Source organism: Lepisosteus oculatus, chromosome 1 (genome assembly GCF_040954835.1).
Source record: "Lepisosteus oculatus isolate fLepOcu1 chromosome 1, fLepOcu1.hap2, whole genome shotgun sequence".
Classification (NCBI taxonomy): Eukaryota; Metazoa; Chordata; class Actinopteri; order Semionotiformes; family Lepisosteidae; genus Lepisosteus; species Lepisosteus oculatus.
Window position 1 is genome coordinate 67,206,705 of NC_090696.1, and position 26,332 is coordinate 67,233,036.

The 26,332-nt window shown below is 45.7% G+C and overlaps 2 protein-coding genes across 3 annotated transcripts; one reads left to right on the forward strand and one right to left on the reverse strand.

Moving 5' to 3' along the window:
- Positions 1-1,870: 1,870 nt before the first annotated feature.
- Positions 1,871-15,197, reverse strand: LOC102694870 (zinc finger and BTB domain-containing protein 5). Of its 2 annotated transcripts, none has more exons than XM_069191676.1 (2): positions 14,848-15,197; positions 1,871-7,226 (listed from the first exon to the last, which is right to left on the reverse strand). In XM_069191676.1, exon 2 carries the CDS (start codon positions 7,221-7,223, stop codon positions 5,052-5,054), a length of 2,172 nt encoding a protein of 723 aa, XP_069047777.1. In that variant the 5' UTR covers positions 7,224-7,226; positions 14,848-15,197; the 3' UTR covers positions 1,871-5,051. The 2 variants fall into 2 exon arrangements, with proteins under 2 accessions (XP_069047777.1, XP_069047785.1); XM_069191684.1 differs by lacking the exon at positions 14,848-15,197 and adding an exon at positions 14,553-14,776.
- Positions 15,198-15,210: 13 nt separating this feature from the next.
- Positions 15,211-25,120, forward strand: polr1e (RNA polymerase I subunit E). The gene is made up of 12 exons (XM_015345524.2): positions 15,211-16,345; positions 16,806-16,909; positions 17,361-17,437; positions 17,702-17,787; positions 18,056-18,114; positions 19,069-19,213; positions 19,697-19,801; positions 20,598-20,694; positions 21,234-21,364; positions 22,074-22,155; positions 23,462-23,593; positions 23,890-25,120. Exons 1-12 carry the CDS (start codon positions 16,270-16,272, stop codon positions 24,047-24,049), a joined length of 1,254 nt encoding a protein of 417 aa, XP_015201010.2. The 5' UTR covers positions 15,211-16,269; the 3' UTR covers positions 24,050-25,120.
- Positions 25,121-26,332: the final 1,212 nt, after the last annotated feature.

Below are 26,332 nucleotides of genomic sequence, written 5' to 3' on the forward strand. Positions count from 1 at the left end.
CAGAGCAGGGGTTGATTCTCAATTCCCAGAGAAGGTCTATTTCAGGTCACTCTCTGGTCCTGGAGAGCCGCTATCCAGTCAGTCTTATCTGTCTTACCTGTTAGTAAAGACTGGCAACACATATATACTACTAATGGATCAAATAATCTGATCAATTAAGAGACCTTTCGTCCATGATGGCTAAACATACTTAGATTTTAGCCCTAGTCTATAAAGTCTTTAATTTTAGCAATGACTGTTTAATTGAAAACAGAGGAAGTGTTCGGTATCTTTGGAAATAGGCGATTTAAAAAGAAACCTGCAGATTCTGCTGGATAGGTGATTTCCAGAACCCAAGTTGGGACTCCCTGTGCAAGTGCCTTTTGGTTTTTATTCCAACCTGAGCAGTCCATGAAATTATTAATAGGTTATTTATTTCACTAATTAAATTACTTTTTCTGAAGGTTTTTCACGATTGATCATTCTTACATTCGTGGATGTAAGTACTACAGGTCTGAGGGTAATGACATAATTATACCAGCTATGTAACTCAGCTCGGGGAAAAAATAAAAACCACAAGACACCTGCCCTTCCAGGGACTGAGCGTGAAGCCCCTGTCTCAAGCACAACCATGAACGAGGTGATATTTGGTCTGGAATTCCTTCCTACTGCACAGATCAGAGCACGCTGTTGAATCTGAAGCACCCCGGCTGTTCAGATTTCTACCACTTTCTCTCCAGTTACCTCCCTGTTTACAAGCCTGTCCAAGCGCATATCCGTTTCTGTCAAATCCACTGAGCAGAGAACGGACACGATTGCTTTGGGGGTGTAGCAACGGTGACGACATCGACGGTGATATTAAGAACTTCACCTTGCAGGAATGAAGACACAGTAGACTGTCCATCTGTTGATGGAAAAGTGCACACAAAACAAAGGCTAACAGTGCTTCGCTGGACCAGACGTTTTGGAAACACTCAACAGAAACATCCTTGGTAATAACCCCTGCTTACTCTTCTGAGGGCTGCTTAGCAGTAGTGTAACACATCTAGAGGAAGAGCACTGAGAACTGCCCCCCCCGAAGATCTTTTCCGTTTGTTAAGTTCGGATGACTTGAATTTAAACTCAGCCCTAGAGAAGACAGCTGGGTATGCATGAAGGAACAATCTCTATCCCTCTCCCCAAAACTGCAATGTAGAGGTAAATCTTTGAATTCAATGCCTCTTCTCTAAATGATTGACGGGAAACAAACAACACTTTAAAAATAAGTGTAAATGATTCCCATGTGCTTGTATTTACACAAATGCAAGGGTTTTCGAATACGTTTCCATTGAATGCCCATAAAGTCAGTCCATATTCATGACAATTTCCAAATTTACACACAGCATTTCCCTTATTCAACATGAGCTAGTCTTATTAATACGTCCTGTGAGTAGGGATAAGGCAAGCAGTTCAAAATACAGCCAGTGATGGGCTATCTTAAGATTGCTGCGCCTTGTACCACAATTTTTCTTGACCTTGAACGTAGTGTCTTGGGGTCTTTGCGCCCTGTCTCCTATGGCAATGGGCTGGAGACTGTTCGAGGGGTTCCCCAGAAACGCATGGATACTTCAACCCCCCCCCAAAGCCTAGTAGTATAAGTCAATACACTCTTAGTGGATCTGCTGACCTGCAGTTCTGCCTTTAATATTTTATAGCAGACCACAGCATTATAATTTGATTTAAGGTTTTAAATTGGGGGAAGGGGGGGTTTCTTGTGCAGAATGATCTCCTGAAACGGTATCCCCCAATTACAGACTGAGAAATCCCTGCCCCAGGGGAAAAGAAATTCTTGTGAAGATATACAATACAGCTTGAAGTACTGCTACAAAAAGCACATACACAGAAACTTCACTAGTCCAAATATAATATATATTTCATCAGAGAACAAAACTATAACCCAGACTATGTAAATGTGCACTATTTACATATTAACACCTCTGTTGCTCCCGAACCTTTACCTCCTGCGAGATCTTAAATCAGTTCCCTCTGAAGGTCCTTAGGACAGGAAGCTGGGGGGGGGGGTTTCCATCGAAGACAAATGTAAAAAATCCGAAGTTCGCTTTGTAATATTTTTTTCTTCCTTTTCTTTTTAGCGCGACGGCATCTGCTCGCCGCGAAGCAATCCATCGTCAAATACCCTGTTTTCTGTGCGGTTCCGTTTCTCAAACGTCTGGCTTGGGGGAGGGGGAACAATTCTGTGCGACTGGAGGGAGACTGTTCCTATGTGAATCTCAGGCCCACACCGGGGATATCTTCCTTCCCCGAGACAGACTGCTGTGCAAATCTGGGGACAGGGCTTCCTGTAAAACTTCTTCTTCCAGAACGAGGAGGGGAAAGGCGCTTCTTTATGGGGCACACACAAACCGGAAAAAAAAGGGACAGAAACCAACACGTTCTTATCCTTTCGTTTTTTGCTGCAAGACATTTACATATAAAAACAAAAACAACGAACGTTAATGAATATTCTTTGTATTCAAACAAAAACGGACCTCGACGGGATGGATAGTTCTGAAATCTTCAGTTGTATATAAAAAAAAGTCTCTCTTTACATCCAAAATTGTTCTATAAATTTAAAAGTTCCGCAAATAAAGCAGAATTTGGGTTTCCGAGAACGTCCTTTTGGGATAGTGAAGCACAAACCGTGCTGAAATATATTGTCAGTGGCTTGCAGTGGCGGCTGGCACCTTCAGAGTCAGAGGCAACTTAACTACACTCAGCAGAGGCAGACTGGAGAAGACGGAATTTAGGCAGAATCGACCTGTGATGTTTTAGTTCTTGGCCTGGTTAAAAAGTGTTTTTTTTTTTTAAAAAAAAACAGGAAACTCATTAAAACACATTTCTCAATGAAAATGGTACGGAGCTTGCCTTTGTGCAAGTGTAAAAAGAACTCATTGGGTGGTGACGTGACTACTGTAGGTGATGGTGTTACAGTTCAGCACAATCTGACATCTGGCTACTTGCCTTCTCTCGCTCAATGACATCTTACTGTCTCCCTCTGTACTGCGCAGTTGTGTCCTCTCTCCCTTGCAGGAACCAGTTCAGAATGATAATGCATCACAGCAAATTTGGCCACTTAAAACAAATGTGTTAAAATATGCTACATAAATGCATAAAAGCTACATAAAACACAGAGGAATATTTTAAAAGGGATATTTGCAATAAACAATGAAATTATTCCTTAATTAAAACCCTGGATAAGACTACACCACCCTCCTCCACTAGTGCTGTGGTTACTGGGGACACAAGTCCTGCAATTAACATGGGAAGTTCAAAAGAAGGGTTTATCTCCTCCAATCACACTGATGCTCCATCTACAGGCTAGGCTGAAACACACGTTAATAAAGATAATTCATTTTACATTCTATTACAACAATCCTATACATTTTTTTCTCTGCTTCATATATTACTTTTTTTCCATTAATCAGAGCTGTTGCTTCCACAGAGGAGCTTCTCTGGTCCCTTGGGAAGACAGATATCCTCTGACACCTGCTTACCCTGTGAAGCCACTTTTCTCTGCTCTGCTCCCGAGTTTTACTCTGAAGCTTAATATTAGCAAAACAGCTGTCTCGCTGGCAGAGCTCACCACAGGTATGCCAGGAAGCTGCATGCAGAGTTAAAAAGAAACCGGTCACCACACATACCTGTACCTGTCTGTGCTGGTGATCTAAAACTGAATGTTTTTTCACATTTAAATCTTCAGCGCTAGCCGGTCTGGTTTTCCCTTTGACTAGGATCTGACCTACTGCAATCTCCTTTTGCGGCTCCTTCAGGATACGTGAGAAAAAAAATCTTGCAATTCCTCGCTGGTAATCTTGTCCACGCCTCAATGTGCGCCGCACTGCAGACGTTATGGCCTACACTGCCTCACGAGGCCTCGATCCTGCCCGTTAATCAGCGACTGATTTCAGAAACAGGCAAAAGAAAAGTAAAAAAAAAAAAGGGCTGCAAGAGACCATTATTCAGAAAGACTTTCTCAGAGTTCGAATGCCACCACGCCAATCAGCACTTAAACCAGGAGAACAACAGTCTGACGTCACATGGAGAATATGAAGGAAGAAGGAAAACTAGTCTTCAGACAAACCTGCATATTCAGGTTGCCTCTACAGATCTTTACTTGACTGTATCACTGAAAATCCTTCGCTAATGCACTAGAAAAAAAAATCAGAAGCCGTCTCCTGACAGTCTCTTCCTGACTCCTCCTTGTGAATGAAATCTGATGGATCAAATACCGGTTTCCTGCCGTACCTTCGAAAACAAGGCCCAACCAGTTTCACACAGGAACTGACACTACGTTTCACTGGCACCCTGCACCATTTTCATCTTCCTCTAAACTTGCCCACCTCTTGAAAGTGATATTTTGCTGTATATAGTGTTATCAAACCAGCAAATGAGGCAACTTTCAATAACACCTCACAGTAAGACCTCTACTATCAGTACAGTCAGAACACAAGGTAATTACAGGCAATGAACCTCATAACACCAAGTGATTTTGCAGACGAAGTGCATAAATGTTTTTAGCTGTACGCTAGGGAGTACGTATGGTGCCAGAGCAGTGGTGAACGAGGAGGGGAAATATGACATGTTTGTTTTTGACGAAGGCTGAGAGACCCAAACGTGTGAAGTCGGGACATTTGGTCCTTCCGCTGATCTAGTTAAGATAGGCTATAAATAAAAATGAAAACGTTTGCAATGCGGTGCCGCAACTCGATGAGCTGAATCTTCTGTGTAGACATTTTGTCACACACCCCTCTTGGAGCCACCCGAAAAGAGAGCGCGACCCCGGCTGGATTATTGTGTTTCGTTTTTTCCCCATATAATCTGATGCCCAACGCGGCATGACCTGCTCTGTCCACCCTTGGCTCTGACAAGCACTTCGTTTCCGTGTGACTGCTCTTTAACCTTGCAATCCGGGGCTGTTTTCAGGATGGGATTGGGGAGTACTGTTGCCTAGAACCTCCTCGCACATGGTACCCACAAAAAAGGGGGGAGAGCGTATCTGTGTGTGTGTGGGTCTCCGGTCTCTGCGAGTGGCGTTAGAGCAGGGTGTTGGGCAGGTTGCTATTCTGCCAGCGCAGGCAGGTGGTCTTGGAGTGCTTGTACAGGTGACTGGATTGGCTGAATCTCTTGCCGCACTTGAGGCACGCGTAGGGCTTCTCGCCCGTGTGCACGCGGATGTGCTTCTTGCAGTCCGTCAGGGTCAGGAAGGTCTTGCAGCAGATCTTGCAGGCGTACTTGCGCGCCCCTTCCACGACCAGCACGTTGTGCTCGGACAGCGCCTTCTTGCACTTGGAGAGGACGTCGGCCGAGGCGCGGGTCAGCTGGGGGGGCGCCGCCGCCCCCGCCCCCCCCGCCGCGGCCCCGTGGGGGCCCCCCTCGTACCCGGAACCCCCTCCGGCCGCCCCGTTCAGGAGCAGGTGGGGGCCCCCCGCCGAGGAGGAAGAGGCGTCCTGCAGCTGGGTCCCCTCCATCCGCAGCGAGCCCCCCACGGCCGGGGACATCTTGGGCGCGATGCGGCGGTAGCCCGGGAAGCCCAGGTTGGCCGAGGCGCCGCCCCCCCGGCCCGAGCGGCAGAAGGAGTGCAGGCCCAGGCTGGACCGCTGGAAGTCCAGGGCGAACTGCTCGCCACCCCTGTAGCCCAGGCCTTCCTGCATGGGCCGCAGGAAGTGGCCGTCCGACTCGCCGAACGGGTTCACCTCCCCCGAGAGGTGGTGGTGGTGGTGGTGGTGGGACGACGATGCGGGGTGGTGATGTAGCAGGGAGCCCCCCGAGGAGGAGCCCCCGTTGATGGGCTCCGGGCTCAGCAGGTAGGTGGCCTCCCCCTCTATGCGGCACTCCGCGCTCGTAGTGTTGGGGAGGTTGTCGTCCGTCAAGGAAGCAGAGCCCTGGCCGGGCCCGGCGTAGCCCTTGGTGAGGAAGCTGGAGATGCTGAAGGCCTGCTTGGTGTCCAGGTTGTCGTTACTGGTTGGGCCGCTCCCCCCCCCGCCCCCTCCGCCGCTGGCGCCCCCTCGAGCCCCCTCCAGCAGGTGCATGTCCCCGACCCTGTCGGTGCTGGACTGGGGGTCGGAGAAGCTCCGGTCACTGCTCTCCGGGCTCAGCTCGATCTTGTCCGCCCCCGGCTCCACTTGGTCGCTCCCCTCCGCCTGCGAGGTGACGTCACTGGTTTCGTCCTGGGGCTCGGGGGAGCTCAGGGGCTCGCTCTTCACCACCACCCGCATGTGCTCCTCCTCCTCCGCCTCCTTCTCCTTCCCGCCGTCCCCCGGCAGCTCCTGCTGGGGGTCCCGGAAGTCGTCCCCGGCTCCCTGCCCGGCCTGCGGCTGAGGCCTGGGGCCCGAGCCGGCCCTGCCGCTGTCCGACTGGCTGGGCATCTGCGCGTCCTCCTGCGGCCCCCCGTACGGCGCCTCCGAGATCCCGGCGCCGTCGTCGGCCACCGCCGCCCCCCCCCCGCCGCCGCCCAGGCCCCCGTCCGGCTTGGTCCCCTCGCCCAGCTTGATGGAGTCCGGGGAGAAGAACTCGCGGCCCCCGGACTCGGAGATCACCAGCGACTCCTCGGGCCCGGCAGTGGGCCGGAGCCGCTGCCTGGGCCTGTCCTCGGGGGCGGCGGAGGGCTTGCGCTTGTGAAAGCGGCGGATGGGGAAGGAGGCCCGCTGCTCCACCACGCCGCCGCCGCCCCGAGCCGGGGTACCCTCCTCGCCGCCGCCGCCGCCGCCGCCGCTCAGGGCCGAGCTCACCAGGCTCAGCCCCAGCTGCTGCAGGAGGAAGGAGCGCTGGAGCCGCGAGCTGGCGGGCTGCTGCTGCTGCTCCGGCGGGGGCCTCTCTCCGGGGGGAGACATGGGCAGCGTGCGCGTGGTCAGGTAATGCTTGCAGGCCTTGACCACGGCGTTGAGGTGCAGGTGAGAGGCGGCCAGCAGGACGTCCATGACGTTGCTCTCGCCCAGCATGAGGGTGGAGGTGTACATCATGTCGACCAGCGCGGCGAAGGCCTCGGCCGTCACCACCTCGCTGTCCAGCTGGATCATGTTCATGCTGGAGTCGCCCTCCGCCACCGTGAACAGGGCCCGGAAGTGGGTGCTGCAGGCCGCCAGGACCGAGCGGTGGGCCTTGAAGTGCCGGCTGCCCACCACGATCACACAGTCGCACAGCTGCCCGTGCAGGCGCTGGTAGTTCAGCTGCTGGAAGATCTGGTCAAAGTGCCCTGGGAAATCCATGACCTAGAAAGATCGGAAAACCGAAAAAACAGAGTCAGGCTAGATCTGTAAGGGATGCCTGCAAGAAGATGCACAACCTAACTCAAATCCAAAAGGAGGCATGAAAAGTGAACCTTTTCAACAGACTGTATACTGCAATAATACTCAAAGTAAGCCTTTCTCAAGACAAGACGGCCGGGTGCAGATTAGAATCCTTACCTGTTGCCTTATCAGCAATAAGGATCATTATTAACAAACGTGGAGGGGGGGGGAGGGTTGTAATTAAGTTTCCACTGGTATTTTAAGGTTGACTGACCAGCAATCATGTTTAATCTAAAATGAAATGTCTTCTCATAAACCTGTTTCCGATTACATGAGTGAAGAGCAAGCAGACATCGGGGTGTTTACACAGTGAAGACTCCCGTAGGATTTTGGTTTGAAGCACCAAAAGCTGAAAGAAAAACCCATCAATACTGCACCTCAAGGATATCAAATAAAGACCAGTGCCAGGTATCAGCAAAGTTTCACCTAGTTCATCGCTGTAAGGATGGGACAGCCGAGAAGGTAGAAGAATAAAAACGCTAAGTAAAACCACGGAGTGCTCTGAATCATGTCAGAATCAATCATGTCAGCTCGGCTGCGAACTACCAAGCATCCAGGAGATCTACTCAGCTAGATGTCTTAAGAAAGCCAGGTCCATTCTCAAGGACCCCAGTCATCCCAGTCACAAACTGTTTTCCCTCCTACCGTCCGGTAAACAGTACTGAAGCATTCGGTCCAAGTCCAGCAGATTACAGAACAGCTTCTACCTTCAGGCATTAAGACTGCTAAACAACCAACCTGCAGCTCCTATAGCAAGTCACCTGTAATGGCTACATGGACATAGTTATATATAGTTATATTAACTATATATAGTTTTCACTGTATTTGGCATAACTGTACTACTTGTATATATTGCATACGCCATGGACACACAGCAGCTCCATTCATATTGAGTTTTATTCAATTTCTATTACATTATTATCCGTTCTTCTGTCACTTTATTTTCGTAACCTTAATTTTGTGACTTTTGTGATTCTTGTTTTTTGTGAGCTCGCAGAAAAGACATTTCATTGCCAGCAACAACCCCTGCACGCTGTATTGTGGTGCATTTGATCAATCAACCTTGATTTGATCTGATTTGATTTGAACGACTGTCAGGCTGAGCAGGAGAAGGGTCTGTGAGGAGTCAGTGGGAGGGAAGCTCTAGCCCGATGCTTGTAAGATCCTCTGTCCCCCAGAATTTCATGACACTGGCAGGGAGACGAGGTGGGTGATTAGCAATCAACGCAGAGATACAACACAGTCACAAACACAGAAAGACAGGCCAGTCGGAGGCCCTGATCAGGGATCTGTTAGAAGACAAGCTGGGGCTTCGCTGTGGGCCAGCCTCTGACTCCTCACAAGCTTCTACACTTGTGCACAAGGAGAACAAGACGGGTTCAAAGACTATCTCCATTCTAAGTGTTTCAAACCCTACACTGTCGCAATGGGGAAAATCAGGCAATCTCGGTACTACAACTGACCATGGTCATTCTGGTACAGTAAAGTACACGATATCGGGTTTTTACCCTGTCTGAGAAATAATGGCGCTGCTCTCAACGTACAAATCCACTGTACAAATCCACCAAAAACCCAGAACTGTTTCGGTAGGTCAACGGAAATCTGTGGTTTTGATGAAAAGAGCACCACTCACCACAGCCAGTTAAAAATCCCCTTCGCCTCTGGCCACAGAATCTAAGAAGAGATCTGCTATTGATGTGAGAACAAAGGTAATCATAGTAAATGACGATTGTCGCACTCGAAAAAAACAACATGTATGAGCAGTGAGGGGTGATGGGAACTGTGCCAGCATCTTACAGCTGCAGGTGTTGGTAGAGGCAGCTCCCTGGGAGATAAACATAAGAGCTTTTTTTTTTGTCTGACCGTACGTGAGGTAGCCGTGTTTCAGAATCCTCGAAAAAGAGGACACGATGTACAGGGTGCCATTTTCCCTGCAGCCAGATCTGGGACACGGCATGTTAGCCATGGAAGAAGATGCGTTACAATGCTACACTGCCCCGGACAGAATACCTGCTCGACAGAAGAAACAAATGACGGCAGATTCGGTAACAGACCAGACACAGAGACTCTCCGACACAAGCAGACCTGAAGACTTAGGAGGCACCCGCGAATCCAGCAGCATGAGAGAAACAGAGAGTACTGCACTTCACGGCTGACTGTGCAAGATAGTTATCAACCCCGAGACAACCTCTACCCCGAATTTGCTACAGCATGGGTTGCACCTCCCCCATCTTAACAAAACTGAGAAAGTTGCTGAGGGAAAACAGATGAAACTGCAGACGAATTTATGAAAGCAAGCCGCAAAACCAGGGACACTGCACTTCCATGTTCAATAAACACTGTACATATGTTCTATCAATGTGATTTAGGAGTCTGAGTATTTGTGCAACATCACTTTAGTCCCTGAATTCTGTCCTCTCAGTTTGTAACACAGACCTCGATTTCACATTTTATTGTATTTTACATCTGATCTGCACTGCACAATTTTGGGCCAGACCTAGCAATGCAAATACTCTGGCATTAAATCTTGCACTGCAGATACAGCTGCCAGCTTTGAATGGAATTCAAAGCTGGTCCCTCTTGTGAATGAAGGACACTTAGTATCCAAGAGATGTTTCAGGTACATAAAGTTACACAACTACTTGTAAATGAAGCTCTAAGGGAAAGACGTCAGAGGAAACATTATAAGAGAGGCGCATGAGAAAACTGGCAGGCAGCATGAAAAGCAGATGAAAGAGAAATGTCGTACAAACATTCCTCCATTGTCTTTTGTGGTACTCCGTAAGGCACCAGAGCTCAAGTTAATAAAAAGCTCACTGTTGCTACCAGAAAAGTCAACTGACAGAAGCACTGCAGCTGCACAATGCTCTGTTACAAGAGGATATCCTGTGAAAGTCAGTGCCTCTCTACAATGCTTTACAGGATATACTGTCCTTTTACTCATATAGCACACCAGGTTAACCCCCATCGACACGGTTTGAACTGGTCTCACAAACAGCCGACTCACTGCAAAGACATTTCAGAATTAAAAATTGGAAATGACCTGGGCCGAACTCTGAGGAACAGCTGTCTTCTGCCGTGATTCAGTGCAGAACACAGTGCATCCTTGTTTACGAAATGTACTGAAAAAAGGATCATGTCATGCCAAGAGGGGGTTTATCACTACTATATACTCTTGAGAGGCATTAAGTTGGGGTAAAGGTTATTGGTTCCAATGCCTCGACCTACTGTATACAACCTACAGAAGATTCATAGAATACACAGGAAGTTAAACTTTATATAGATGCGACTGCTTGCAGGTAGACAAACAGAAGCCATTAACAACAGCCAAGAAATTGAAGATAACTTCCTGTAAGCGATTGTAGAGAATTTCCTTATTTAATACGTATGAGTATTTATTTGTTTTTATTTAAACAAGCTTTTCTTATGGTCTCTCTAGAGACGCAGTGGTTACAGTGAGTTATGCTCACTTTGTCAATCCTGTGCATTTCCTCAGAGCAAACAGTGACAACAAACCATACGATACAAGGGGAAACTATGAGCAAATACATTTAAAACTTAGAACAGGAGGCACTTCTTCACCCAGACACCAGGGAGAAATGTGGAACAAGCTACCAAACAGCCTTCTTTCTGAATCCAATACCCTGTCAGAAACAGCGGGGTGAGATCCTTGCATCTCCCATCAGGCTAAGTGAGCCTCCTGCCTACAAGTGGAAAATATTCAAGACCGTGATAACTCTATTCAAGACTGGGTGTCTTTCTAAGATCTTCCCAACAGAAACTCGAAAAACCCATCCAGGAAGTCACAAAAACTAAAACCCAAGAATCTCTGCGGCTGATGTCAGCGTTCATACCTCAATCATCAGAAAAAAACCTGAACTGGAGCTGGTTTCGTGGGAGCATAGCCAGGAAGGAATCGTTGCTCTCTAACGTCACCCATGAAAGGTTTGATCACCTGGACAATCCACAGGACTGCAGGAAGATACTCTGGACACTTATGTCAAAAGTACAACTTTCTGGCGAGACTGAAAAACAATCAGAAGCCGTCTTCCAACAGAAGAACCTCACCCCAACATGTCAAGCATGGTTTGGGGTTGCTTTGCTGCCTCGAGACCAGATGACCTGCCATCATTGACAAACAATGAAATCTGTGTTGTATCGGCATATTTTGGAGGAGATTGTGAGGCTGCCCATTCATCAGCTGCAGCTGTGCTGAAATCAGCTCATGCAACAGGACACCAATTCTGAACATACAAGCAGATCCATAACACCAACAGCAGAAGAAGAAGAAAAATAACCAAGTCAAAATCCTGGCCTAAACCCTACAGAAATGATATAGAAGGACCTGATGTAAACTGTTCATGCTCAGCTGTTCATGGAGGCTCCAAGCAGTTCTGTAAGGAAGAATGGGCCACATTTCTCACAGCTGATACGAGTGACAGATAAACAGTTACAGTACACATCCAGTGTAAGTTATTGCAAGTGAAGGAGGTGCCACCAGTTCCAAAGGTCATTTACTGTTAGAACATTTTGTAAATCACATAATCCAACTATATATTAATTAGACTATGTTCATCTTTCATTAAGACTTTTATGAAGAGTTAATTATGTTTTAGGTCTAATATATACAAGAATAGGGACAGACCTAGAGTTAGGCAGTGCATTGAAACAAAGCTTCTGGATTAATTGCAATTTGATTTATCCAGAACTAACTTTCCTTGATGCATAGCTAGTTCTGAGTTCAAACTGCCCTTTCCTATTCTATACAGTCCAGACAGTGCTACTGGTATCCACCAATACTGTAGCAGAGCTCTGAGGATGGAAATGAAGACTTCCTCTGCACAGCCAATTGAAAGATGAGAGCTTCATGAGCCGCACACTCTTGTACAAATTAATCTGACCAGAGAGAAAAAGCATTTGAAATATTTCAATATCTGCAGCATTTGTCTATGCAAAGTGACTGAAATTGAAATACACCTGGAGATATCTTGCCAAAGAAAGCTCACTCTTGTAGGTTTCCAAATTCATCTTTACAGCTTTCATCTTGCATTTTTGGTTTTACAAGAAAGAAAAAGTATGAAATATGTCGGATTTAACAGTAACACGCAAAGGTCTCATCACTAGTCCTGCACTCTGCAGATTTCTTAGTTCATTGCCTGTAAAAGGTTCCAGCTGCTTCAAGGATTTAGCTTTCTTGAGCAAACAACAATTTACAGTAATTCAGGTATTGTAATTAAGCCACAAACAAAAGAAAACACTGCTACTCTGCCCAGTGACAGGGAAAACAACAGCACTGCTGTATGGCTTATTTGCTTTGTATTTAAAACTGTTGTACAATTGTTGCACACTTGTATTATGCTCCACCTTTTATTAAATGGATAAATCTCCCTCATCAAAAAACACAAAGTACAACTAAAAGTACAAAAAAAAATACACTCAATTCTAAAAAAAAAACAGTAATTTCCGTTTGACACGAATGTGGTAGGGCTGCTTATCTTTCAACTACTGTAGACAGTAAACTCTTTCAGAGCGCCACGCTCACTGACAGACAGACTCCAGTGCCTCCGAATCCTCAGGACCAGGACAAACCACATCCCCTCAGCCAACAGGCATGAATCACTTAAAGGCCCAACACTCCGTGATCCACCATCTCTCGTCCCTCCCACCTCCCCTCGGAGAGGAGCAAACCAGAACAGGAAGTGGACCTGACTGGGCCTCTGGACACTTCCTAGCCAGTTTATATACTGATTAAGCAATAACGCAGTATACCCTCTTCCTGGGCTCCAGAATAGATACTGTCTCTCAAGGAAAGGCAGATCCTGAGGGCACCTTGGATATCAGGGAAAGTGTTTCACCACAAAAAACTGGATTGATGCTTCTCATGTTTCAGTGCTGTTCTGTATGGCTCCGAACATTTCTAATATTTTTCTTTATTTAGACAGATAAGAACAAACCCTCTCTACAACAATGACTGGACTACACAATCTCTACTGGTGAAATACCCTGCTTCGTGGGTATATAGGCGGTAAGAAGTAAGAATAAGCAGGAGCTCTTCTGCATGCTAGTTTCTCTACATTCCAACCCGCGCAAAGAAAACAGCTACTATACTCAAGAGCATGAATACAAAAAAAAACACAAAAGAAAGGATCTCCATTTGACATCATGTTTATCTTTCACATCTTAATTCGCCCATTTATGTAAACGACGGGATAAGAATTCACAGTGAATTTACTTCAAAAAGCTACACATCCACCAAATTACATTACAGTCACCCCCCCGGTCCAAGACAAGATGCACACATACGTCGAAAGTATGTTTTTGGCTCCACGTATAAAACACTTTTTGAAAACGACTCCCCCCCCCCAATGAGGGGCAAACGCAATCAAGTCCAAGTCTCTGAAACATCGCGTTGCTTTGTGACAACAAGAGCAACACCTTCATAGTCTGCCCCCTTCTCTCAAATGGAGTCAAAAGCATGCGAATGTGGTGTCAGGCCAGGAGCCCCGGGTTTCTGGGCGAGCAAGAGGCGCCCCAGAGCCCGGCGTAACCTCCGGGCTGCGTGTTGTCAATCAGTTCAGCCGAGAGAGGTTCATTCAAGGTAACGTCTGCCAAACGCAGCCTCGCCCCCCGAACTGTATATCGCTGTGAGATATCACCATGCACTCTGTAACGATATCGCACTACACTGAGGATGCATTACCAAAAAAATGTTAAATTCAGCAAAATCAGACTGGCGATCTCGAAGACTTGGCACAATTATTTTAAATAAAAAAAAGCACACATCGCCGTCGGCTGAGGATATGCAGCTACTTCTATTCGGTTATTCTTTTCCTATCGGACTTGTGGATCCATCACTTCGTGCAAGCGGGCATAGTTTGCAGATCGTATTAGATTAAATTGGTCCTGAAACGGCGAAATAATATGATTTGTTCCGATCAAATTCGTTCGGCTCGTAGATAAAGGTTAAACCCACAGAGGTATTTACTTCCAGATAAACAGAATACAGTAGCTGCCATTAATTGTCGGTATCTCCCTCATGCAGACGATATTATTCAGTTTTGTGTTTGTATTTATCCCTCCCCCCAGGAAAAAGGCTTTCGGCTCTGCATCCAGGAGCCTCGTCTGGCTCGTCTGTCTCCCTCTCTCTCTCTCCGTCTCACACAGGTCTGCTTTACATTATTTTCTGATCTGTGTCACTGGCCAAAAACAACAGCAGGAGGGGGAAAAAAAAGACCACACACACGTTACCTTTTACCCGAGATCAGAACAAAGCACACCCCTGGGAACATATCACATGAAGCCCAACTGAGAGGCCGGATAACAGAGGCGTTTTTTTTTTTCCCGTCCTGTGCGTCTTCAGATGTATTGAACACGGAGAGAAATCCTGTCCACGAAGGGGGTCTTCTCCTCCCTTTTCTTCGCTGTCTTGCAGGACCAGTCTGTCTGATGTCTGTGTTGTTAATCCAGCGCCTGCGTGCTGCCGTGCACTGGGGAGGCTTGCCCAGGATAAAACTGGGAATAGACTGGGAATCGCAAAGCCTACCTTGTGTGATTCAGGACGACGATATCCCCTCTAGCATGTACCCGGACTCGATGCCTCCGCTGTCCAAAAACGACATTTACAGCAACAACAACAAAAGTAGTTTCCCCGGAACAGGGGGGTTAACAGTCCGAGAAAGCGAGTGAGAGAGAGAGAGAGGGAAAAAAAAAGTTCCCCTCCTTTTCCTGCAAATCTGCAAAAACCGGAACGGGAAAGCAATATCCCAGACGAGTGACGTTTTCTGACTGCTGCACCGCAGCGCCGGGGGCCCGTTATTTCACTCCGGGGCGGCAGATTCTCACTGGCCGGAGAAACAAGCCGCGAAAACCCGGAGAGAGAGAGAGAAAAAAAAACCTACAGAGCACCTCGCTTGTTGTAGCTACAGCCCAAACGATTGAGAGCCGGGCTGCAACTCAGTAGGATAGGGGTTTATTTTTGTGGTGTTTCGTGTGTGTGTGTGTGTTTTTTGGTACGTTCCTGTCATGAATAAAAAAGACGCTGGACACCAGCAGCGTTTCGACTAAATTAGGAAACTGCTTAATATTCATGACCGGTTACTAAACTTTTTTAAAAATAAATATCCTCCACTTGATCAACGTCGTACGGTTCACACGTTTGTTGTTTTGGCTCTGTATTTGATCCGCTAAAGCCGGGACAACCGCCGTTTCTTCCTGAGGCTCAAAACTGTCACTACAGCACGACAGGGGAACCTAAATAAAAAAGTCAGAGGGATTGGAGTATTGATAAAAATGGAAAACGAGCAGCGATTTCCTGAATAAAACGAATCCTGTGATATACGATCCTACAAATCCCCAAGAAGATGCTCAACGAGGGTTTCAAATGTCAATGAAGTTTACGTTTCTGACTCCTCTGACCACCTTACTGTACCTCGTAATGTTTTGGCGTTTAGAAACTTCTGGACCGATTGATGGTGGACTGGGGTTTGTGAAGTCTGGCATGTTATTTTGTATCTGATGACTTTAGTGCTGTTGATATGATTTTTAAAAACCTGGTGCGAGTGTCAGAGAGACTAAGAAAATAACTCATTTGTTGTTATGCTGTTTTTTTTTGTTAATAGTAGCTGTGTATTGTACCCGTTGGGGAAAAAAAATACAGCTCCTTACTGGAACCCTATATGGAACTACATACGTTTATTATTTATTTGTGCTTTGAAACAACCGAACAAAAGCAGATGTTCTCTCTTCCCGGTATTGTACAAATCCCAACACATCCAACCGTATGGACCTGAAACGTGAATGAAAGGCCTTCCAAACGATGGCAAACAAAACGCCCGACTCAAGCCAGTTTGTCGCCGAGTGGGCGGTGTAGAGCCGGAGTTCGCCGCTAGGGGGCGCTGTCGGTTATAAGCGCCGCTGACGCCCGCCGGCTCAGAAGTCGCTTTCGGGTTCAGGGCCGAGCACAGAAATGGCAGCCTCCTATGTTTGGAAACACTGCAACGAGGAACGGGAGGAACGGGAGGAACGGCCGCCTGCCGCAATAGGTATACCGCGAATTGCTTCAAAAACGGAGACAGTCCGCCTCTTCCAGTTTATACCGGCTGTAAAAAAAAAATCGTATTCGTAAATATATTTTCTCTGCTGCAATGTTGGTCGTACACGTGGTAGTAAAACGACTGTGAGTGAAGTCAGTGCACGTTTTACACTTAAGCTGATTTTGGATAAACGTAATTTATGATTAAACCTTCTCAATAAGTTTAATTTAATTTTAAAATTCAAGGAGTTCCAGCTCTGGTTGTCTAGGTGTATAATCCTGAAGGTCTTTGGTTTCTAGATCGATACTAAAGAAAACGATAGATTATAGTGTAGACGATTATAGTGTAAACCTGGAGTCTTTCTGACCGTTGTGGTGATTGTCTTAGTCTGAGAGACCGAAATAATGCCTTGCTGAGTTTTTTTACATTCTTAGTTAATCATAGCTGGTTCCCACGTCTTCTTCTGCAGTTCAGTTTTCCAATGGCAAACTCAGAAACGCCGACCTGGTCGACTTCACGTTATACAGAAACACTGATCTCAGCAATCCAAGAAAGAAGAACAGGCGCATTCTGGTACGTTTAAATGTAGTTGCAGATTTAAGTATCGGCCCACTTTAATCTAACAACTGCATTTTTATTGTCATTGTTGTCCGCTAATATGTAAGTAGTTGAATTGCTTAATTAAACCCTTTAAACCCTGTTGTGCTGTTCAGTATGTGCATGTTCTTGAGTACATTTTCGAGTAAAAAAGCAAAACTCCATAGTTTCCACAAATAAACTGCTTCCACCCGGTATAAATATATACAAACTGAAATCGGAAATGATTTGATAGCAAAATGGTTTGCAGGGGCCATTCTCTATAACCAATTTTGGAATTTTGTTAACGGCTAAAAAAATGTAAATTCCCTTGTCACTGTGATCCGGTCTTGTATTAAGCAGTTATTGAAAAATGACGAATAGATGAAGGTTAATATTAGATTGGTATCCCGATGACTCAGGTTCTGTCTCCTGTGTTTTGTCACAGGCTGCAGAAACAGACAGGCTCTGCTACGTTGGGAATAATTATGGAGCTGAAGCCTTGAAATGTAACACACTTTGCAAGTAAGTCTTTGCAGGTGGAAGATGTTTCCCTAAAGCTTGCTGATGAAATTTCAGAAAATGTCCCGGATCTGAAAAGTAATTTCTACGGATGTATACATATGTGCTTCTTGACCAGTGAAGAACTGCACTCTGAGAGAATGCAATCATGAAGTCAACAAAAGTTGAGAGAAGCTTTTTCTCTACACAGTTCTGTTGGGGTCATGTGACCAAACACTGTACCTGTGTCCTTTCGCTACACTAACGCATGATGTATTCATTCCCCAGGTACTATGTGGGTGTTCTGGACAAAAAAACCAGGACAATGAATGTGCACAATGTGGAGCTGTTCAGTATGCAGCCAGTAATTCCAGGTATGCTGATGTCTCCAAATCAGTTGGGTAGTGCACCTAGTTTGCTAAAACGCTTATTTTCCCATATGACATACTGCAAATCTTTAATGTTGTGTCTAAACCTCTAACGTTTAAAATCCATGTAGTTATCGATGGCAGCGGGGACAGATTTTGCTGCCTTAACAGCCTTTTTCTTAGACATTGGAGTTGTCTATTCTGTATTTGGAAAACTAATGCGTATCCTTCTGATTTATCAAAAATACTTACATGCTTGCATGCATATTTGTAGGTGAAACTGTAACTGAAGTTGACGCCTTGGAGCACAAGAATAAGTCCTACAGAGAAAAGGTACTGTAGTGTTTAAAGTGATCTGATCTCTTGATACTCGACTGCTTCTAATGCTTTGTGAATGGGGGAAGCAAGGTTGTATTTAGTTTCTTCTCAAGATATTCACTGCCATGTTTCCATTTTATTGTCCCGGCTATAGATTCAGCTGGGCTACTTTGCTAATGAACGCAATGCTGAACTGTAACTGAAAAACAAACTTCCTGGCTTGCACTGTAGTTGCTCTTATCACCAAAAACTAAACCTCCAAGTTTGAGGGGGAAAAAAAAATTCTTCATGTTTCTTCTTGTTTCTTTAATCTCAGTGGCAACGATTGTCTATTTAAAGTGATCACTTTTGGCCTTTAAGGAATTCATGGCCAACACTTTTTAGTAGTTTTACAAAGTCAACACATTGCTAAATGCAGTTTTTGCCAGAACCAAATACTTCATCTTGAAGCAGCACTTCATCAGAAGCAGCACTGATTAGTATATTTATTCAGGTTTTACTTTTTTTGTGCATGAAGAAAGATAAAGTACATACAGTATAATAAGTCCCTAGTGTGGAGAAATATTTTCCACCAGGGGGCAGCAAGACCAGTCTCCAGCAACAACTATAGGCTTTTCCTTCTGTCTCAATTGAAACTGGGTACAAAATAAGCTAGCTATTTAAGCATACTTATTGGATTCGTTTCAGGTTTAACCCACTTCAGGCTCTTGTATATATCCCAGCACCTGATACACGATCTGTCAAGACTCTTACCTTATGTCGAACGGCTCTGCACAGAAACCCAGTCAAACACTTTATTGCTCCGCCCTCTTAAGCTTTGTAAAATTGAAAATGGGGACAATTGCAACGGGAGTCTCCTTCGGTTTCCCAGTTGGGGGACCGATGGAACTGGCGCGCGTTAAAATTAAAAAAAAAAAGCGAGTTATCTGTGGCGCGCCTGAGTGTGAACCCTTGTTGGCCTCCCGACAGGTCGATTCCCTGATCGAGGCCTTCGGCACCAACAAGCAGAAGCGGGCTCTGAGCTCCCGGCGGCTGAACCAGGTGGGCAGCGAGATGCTGCACAGCGCTGTGGCCAAGGCGGCGGAGAACGTCATTCAGAAGAAGGGGCTTCAAGGTACCGGACTGCCGGGGATTAGGGGCTCGGATCATCTGTACCGCCACTGAGCAGGGGGGGGTTCGGCTGAGCTGCCAGGGGTTGCGTCACCCATCCCACCCACGGTGCTCCTTCTAGCTCCCCTGTTGACCTCCAGCCAGCGCTGAGGGTGTAGGACAGCTGCCTCGCTCTGCCCCAGAGGGTATTGCCTCTCAGCGGGAGCGAAGAGCGCCCCTCTCGAACTGTGCACCACTGGCATCCTTTGAGAAGGAAAATGAGGTCGTATTGTTGTTCACTGTCCAATTACCTTACTCTGTAGGACATACCTGAGAGAGAGGAAGCTTACTTGGGCTGTCAGCGGGGAAGATGTTGATTATAAGGCTAACTGGAAAATGCAATAACAGAGCTTTGTCGACTCAAAGTAACATGGGGATCACAGGTGATTGTGTTAGAGGGGAGCCTTCCAGTGTTTCTAAGAGCTACGACCTGTTGTCTGTTTTCTAGCCCTTGAACGGGATGTGGCGCAGACGGAGGCACAGCAAGAAATGTCCCTGCTGCCCTGTCATGCGGACGCCGACAAGCTTGAAGACGTCTATCTGTTTGACGACAGTATCCTTTCAGATCAGATACGGGGATGTTGCTTTTTTTGGGGAAAAAAAATTTCAGACTTTTAACTGCTCTTGGGAGGAAAGTTAATGGCACATAATGGTCCTCTTGGTTAATCACCATCCCGAATTGAATAAGCAGCAGCTCGGAATACTCTTAATGCTAACTTGCTCTGTTGGTAATCCTCTGCTATGTGCTGCCTGAGGCAAGTCACCAAGATTTCCAAGGTTTGAATGGTCATGTTGCCGTTTTATGTAAAGACTTTGTATCTCATTACGTGACACCCCTGTACACATATTTCTAAGTGGTAGCATTTTTTCTAACTACAAACGTATTTTAAATGTAGTTTTCACTGCCGCAGTTTGTAAAGGTTAAAAACAAGGAGTCGCCTAGGAGGTCTCATAACAGACCTCCACAGCTAACCATTTTACAAAAGAGCATAAATGCATATTTATACATCTAATCACAACACCTTTAGTGTTACAGTGTGCCCAATGTTTTTTTTTTGGGGGGGGGGTGGTTAAGGAATATATTTGAAAAATGAGAAATTCTCATTACCTAGTTTCCTGTAGGTTATGGTGTTTCTTCAGGGTGGGGTTGCTTTTGTGTGTAGAAAAACAAAAGTTACCGAAATGTCCCTGGTTTCCCCTTGTTGACTTTGCCATTTAAACGTTTCGCAAATCCGTGAGAATGCCTTTAGGAAGTGTAGGGCCTAGGCTCACTTCAGGTTGAGGAGGTGACGGGCGATTGGTGGGGCCCGAAGGTGTGTCCGTTTTCCTGAGCCGCCGCCGCCCCTCAGTTATCTCCCCCGCCGAGTACGAGGCGCTGGAGGTACCTGCGCAGGCCCTGAAGGAGCTGTCCTCGGAGGACGTCCTGAAGATGCGCGAGGACGGCAGGTAGGGACAAGGCCGGCCACGGGACAGGGCCTCATCCGGGCGGACCCTCCGCGCTGGAGCGTTAAAGGCAGCGGTGCTTGTTGCCTTCTGGTTCGAAGCGGTCTTTGAAAAGCATCGCCTGAAGTGATTTACATGCCTTCCGGCCGCAGAGCTGTTGCCGTTATCTCATAACGGATTCGTGCCAAGTCCCAGGACAAATTTCCGTTTATTTTCTCAGCTGTTTATTGCACTGGGAATGTAGCACTAAGTAAGGTGGTGTTCAGAGGTGTGTACTTGAAGTAGGGTGCCTAGGAAGCTTTAGGTTATGGGTTCGAATCCCCAGTGAGAAATTGCTGTCACCCACATGAGTAAGGTTCTTCCAAATTGTTTTGAAGGAAAATACCCGGCTGTATAAATGGATGAGAATATACATTGTTTTGGATAAAAAAAGTCTCTTAATAATGAGGAAAATCCCACTCTTTTGACTGACGATCACCTGAGCAGCTTTCTCCCAGTTCTCCGTGGCTTGACTGAGCTGTTGTGTTGTCCGTGCTCCAAAGTCCTCAGGTCCTGATCCAGGAGATGCAGTGTCTGCCGAAGGACGAGGAATCCCGGGAGCACATGGCCCGCTGCCTCTGGTACCTCAAGCAGCTCATCAAGCTGTCCTCCCAGAGGAGGATCAACCTGAAGTGTAAGTCTGGCATCCCCCAAGAGCGGGAGCATCGCTGGGACTCCCCAGCTGGACAGGCAGACTAGTGGAGTGCAGTACAGTTGCAATGTAAAACCCAATGTGCAGCACAGTCAATGCAAGGCAGGGCCGTTCTGGTGTGTGTGATGACATCCAGCCAGAGGTCCAGATGAAGAGGAGATGAACTCGTATCTCTCAAGTCAAGCTTAGATATTGCACGCAAAGCAGGGTGTTGCTGGTAGTGTTGCTGATTTGACGGTCATCAATAACGTGTGCTGGCTGCTTTATATCCATCTCCTGAGCCTGACTGCACTCTCAAAATTCTTTTAGTCTTGTACTGTTTGTTTTCAATTCTTCTCGCTCTCTCATTTGATATTTCCATTTCAGGCTTGTTTTTTAAAAAGCCTTTGCTGATGGACCACAAGGGCTTTCCTCTTCCTCTGAGCCATAAAAATTTGCAGATGACTGCAGAAAGAGAGACGCCTGAGTAGAGAGGGAATTTGCCGAGCACAAAACAGCTGCAGGAATGCCAGCAACAGGGATTTTCTTCGTCTAGCACACATCTAGAGTACACTGTGGGTCGGCAGTGGAAGAATGTCCAGAAAGCTTTTGTCTTTGAAAGTGCTGATTTCAAAATCTTGGGGGTATAGTGTGGCACTGCCGGCAGCTTGTTTCCATCGTGTTGTTCACTTTTTACATTCTTACTTTCCAGTCAGCCTGGAGGAAGGCTGTCCGAGGATAGTAGTGAATCGGTTCTTGAAGACTTTCACGATGGAAACCTTCAGCGACGGCCGGTGAGTAACGCTTGGTGCCACACCAGTGAGGAGTGAGGAGTGAGGAGTGAGGAGTGAGGAGTGAGGAGTGAGGAGTGAGGAGTGAGGAGTGAGGAGTGAGGAGTGAGGAGTGAGGAGTGAGGAGTGAGGAGTGAGGAGTGAGGAGTGAGGAGTGAGGAGTGAGGAGTGAGGAGTGAGGAGTGAGGAGAACTCAGCATTGAAAAGTGCTTTCAGGGCACTCATGTTTCCATCAGCAGAGTTAAATCACCCATATGCAAAGTCTAGGAAGAATCCTCGATCAGGAATGTAAGCGATCATTAAAACTCCTCAGAAATTACTAGAATTTGTATACAAGTGCTTAATGCACTTAGGTGCTTAAATCTTTTAATGGATAAATAATAAATTTATAATGTCTTGCTTAAAGGTAATACCTTGTGTCTCTTAAAGGCATCTGTACATGTTGAGTTATGGAATTTGTTTTATCGTGTCATTTGAAGGGATACGTTGCTAAAGCTACATATAAATGAAGGATAAAATGTAGCATGTTATGCTGAAAAGAAGAGAGCAAATCCAAAGATCTGCTTCTTTGGTACCCTCACATAGCCACCTTGATAATCCAGCATGGCTGTGTCGCATACTTAATGTTTATAGCTAATGTGGAGATATAAAACTGGGTTTTAGAATTAAACCATTTCATATTGGGGAAAAAAGTCTTTAACAATGTAAAGATTGGCTTAAGCAAAACAAGTTAAAGTGGGTGTTTTAAGAACCTGCAAGAGTTGGGAGATTTCTCTGTAGCTATAGGACTTAACACGATTATCTGCAACTCCATTCATCCTCCCACATTTTTGGATATAAGAGGAAGGCTAGATTTTTTCTTTTATTGCTAAGAATTGGCTGCTGTTTTCATTATTGTAATCCAGGTGTGTCTATTTTAGCTAAACAGAGTACCTTTTAAGATTTACTAATATCATTGCAGATATCTATATCTTCACATGTTACTTTAAACATTAGTGTGGTCATGGCTTTTTAAGTAATATTCTTGTAGGTTGTCTTGGGCTACCCATAACCCCTGTACAGCTGTGGACAGGATGTCAGTTGAAGTAGCAGATAAATGTGAAACTCAAAACATATAGGCTTACTGAGGTGGACGTTTACTTCAAAGCTTCTGTTACCTTCCTTGAAAAATGATTGGAATCAAAGTTTTAAAAAGTTTGCATGCGGTAGGCCAGGCTTTGCTTTGACCGGAGAAGGAAGATTTTGCATCTGTACGGAAATGAGGAGCTGCTCAGCCTAATCCTTTCCCATCCTTGTATGTTTTTCTTAGTATCAACAACACGATTCCTTCTTCCATGAAAACAAAGATCGCTGCCTACGCTCTTGCCCTCCTGCTGCACATCGGAGACTTCCAGGTTGACCTCACACTCCTGCACCGCGACCTACAGCTCACTGAAAACAAGTAAGGCCATTTTACTGTGACGAGCAAAGGGTCAGAGGTCACGACCGCCCTTCAAACGTTTTTTCCTGTGTTGATGTCTCTGGTATTGGCTGCGATTAATTGCGCAAGGTTCGCGCTGCAGAACGTGGATGGATTCGATGCTTAGAAGGGGGGCCCCTCTGGTTGGAAATGGGTGGAATACCACGATCGAAGAGAAAATGAGTTGAATGTGAACATCTGTGAAATGTCTGATCTGTGCCACCACACAAAACGGCACACATCCGTGACCGACCTCTGCTTCTGTTTGTGCGGTTCAGAATGCTTGACGTGGCCAGATCCATGAGGCTGAAGATTGTGAAGAAGTCTGTGTTGGCGTCGGGGGATGTGATGGAGGACCACAAGATAGGCGTACTGGAGCTACCACTCATCATGTACAACCAGCGGGTGGAGAGGAAGAAGAGGAAGAAGATGACCTAATGACGAGCACCCCAAGGCCTCACTGTCTGTGGGACTGTCTCTCTGAGAAGGGTAGAGAGGCTCATGCCAGCTCCTGGGCTCAAAGGAATTAGCCCTTATTTATTGCAAAGATGGCAGCGGCTCGTTTTATGTAGCGTTTCAATATTCAGATTCTAATTCATGGCCGTTTTTTATAAATGAATAAAATCTGAAGACATCTGCCCCATCCTTGCTTTGGCCTGGTGTTTTCCCAGCTGGCCTACAGAAGCTGGGCCTTGAACTTAGTCCATAACAATCCCAGAAATTCCCATCTACTGTACCTGTTTCTTCCTCCACTTTTAGGATGTGATGTGAGGTGAACACGGTTTGGCAAGGTGGAGGATAAGGGTGAGCTTCAATTACGTACACCAGGCATTTCAGATGAGCAACTGGAGCCTGTCGTGAGTCATATGACCCTTGGCGTTTATCTGATCAGTTGGTTTGATCATAAAGCTGGTTTATTATGAATATGGACTTACAAATGTGGGACAAGAGTTAACTGTAAATGTGAAGTCCTTCTCTCAGAATAGTTTTTCAATGACACTGCGTCTCTTTCATGTACAGTGTGTTCCATAATGCTCACCATTTGAAGTGATGTGAAACAAAGGTCATTACATTACCAAAAAAAAACCTGTAAGATGCAAAACATGCTTGCCTCACATTTTTGCAAGTGCAGTGAGTACGGTGTTGAAGATTGTCAGATTTACTTGGGAAAATCAGAGGCCAGCCAGCTGAGAAAATGGCAGGCTACATCTTGCACGAGACTACTCTGCCATCTTCCTTTATTGGGATTGTAGTCTTAGCCAAAGAAAAGCCAACGCAGAGCTCTTACAAAACTGAGTATTTCTTATATGAAGTTTGTAGTTTAAAAAAAATAATTGTATGTCTTTTTTCACATGCATCCAGACGGTTGTTCTTTCAATAATTTGTGGTGTTGAAATGTACCAACAGCTCCATCCTCTGTGGAAGAATTTAGAAATGTGCAAACTTACAAGTGTCAAGAGCTAGTCAAGTGTGTTGCTAAGACTACATTAAAACACTGCATTACTTCTGCTCTGGTTTGCATTGTCTGTGATCGTTGTACTGAAAGCTCTGCACAGCTGCTCACTCAATACCATGTTCTAATGTCTCCTGTCTCTGAGTAAGGATGTGCTAGATTATAGTACTCAAAATCTAAATACTGATAAATAGTTTGTGTGACTTTTACAGATAGGTTTACAGGTCACACATTATACTGTACACACATTTTTGTTTACAGGAAAGGGAACTAGTTGCTCTTTGAGAAGGAATGCTTTCTGGGCATCAGATGTGCACCCTGTGTCTTTTTCTTCCAGTCTGAAGAGATCTTGCTTATCGCAGCCTTTCCCTTATCCTGCCTTGAACATCTCTTCTCTGAACAAAAGCAGCCAACTGAAGATTTCGGAGATAAAGGTTCATACCATTGTCTTCAAGTGATACATTTAAGTCTCTGCCTCTTGCATACAAAGGGAATTTTACTTTGATTTGCTGAAGTCCATTGTGTAACATTCTGCTTGACAAATCCAAGGAAAATTATTACAAGCTAAACCAATGACTAACTACTTTTCCCAGCAACAGTTAATGAGAGCTGACAGCCCATTTGCAATTTCAGCGTGAAATGTCACAACCGTTCCAATAGAGGTAATTTCTGGGAAAGAATGGCTTTTGTAGCTGTAGAGATCAATGCAATGCTGTCTTAGGCATTGTGTAGTAAAAGTGAGGAAATCAATTTGAAAAAAATCACCCGGAAGACTTAAGACCTTTTTTAACACAAAATATTGCACAAATGCATAGAACAAAAATGTACAAGGCAGTAACAAAATTCATACGGCAACTTTTTCAGTATGAAAGCTTTTTTTGAAAAATTTAACATCCAAGTGCCAAGTGTGATTTTTCTGTCAGTTTCATATGAACAGAGAAATACTGTCAGACATGCAGGATATAAGTGGTTTTCATTAAAAGTGGTGATAGACGGCTGTATATGAAACCTTTAAAGGCACTCTGTTTACAGCAGAGAGACGGAGTGCCTGCTTTGTACGTAGCCTGATAGGGTTTGCAGTTCAGCAAGAATCTGTTCCTCTCTGCTGCATGTCCAGGTTATCTTTGGTAGTTTCTTGTCAGGCTTAACACCTTTAGGGCCACCCCACACTTCTCTGGTCACAGGGGTATAATCTGTGCTGTTTGTTGTAATGAACAATGTCCTCATTTTTTAAAATAAATTAAATTAAGCTTCAGGAATGAGTGACA

Bases quoted from the DNA above. Each gene is read 5' to 3' on its own strand.
- polr1e (XM_015345524.2), top strand. From the start codon at position 16,270: ATGGCAGCCTCCTATGTTTGGAAACACTGCAACGAGGAACGGGAGGAA. The intron at 19,214-19,696 runs GTACCGGACTGC...TCTGTTTTCTAG, and splicing joins TCAGAAGAAGGGGCTTCAAG to CCCTTGAACGGGATGTGGCG. The intron at 19,802-20,597 runs GTATCCTTTCAG...GCCGCCCCTCAG, and splicing joins CGTCTATCTGTTTGACGACA to TTATCTCCCCCGCCGAGTAC.
- LOC102694870 (XM_069191676.1), bottom strand. From the start codon at position 7,223: ATGGATTTCCCAGGGCACTTTGACCAGATCTTCCAGCAGCTGAACTAC.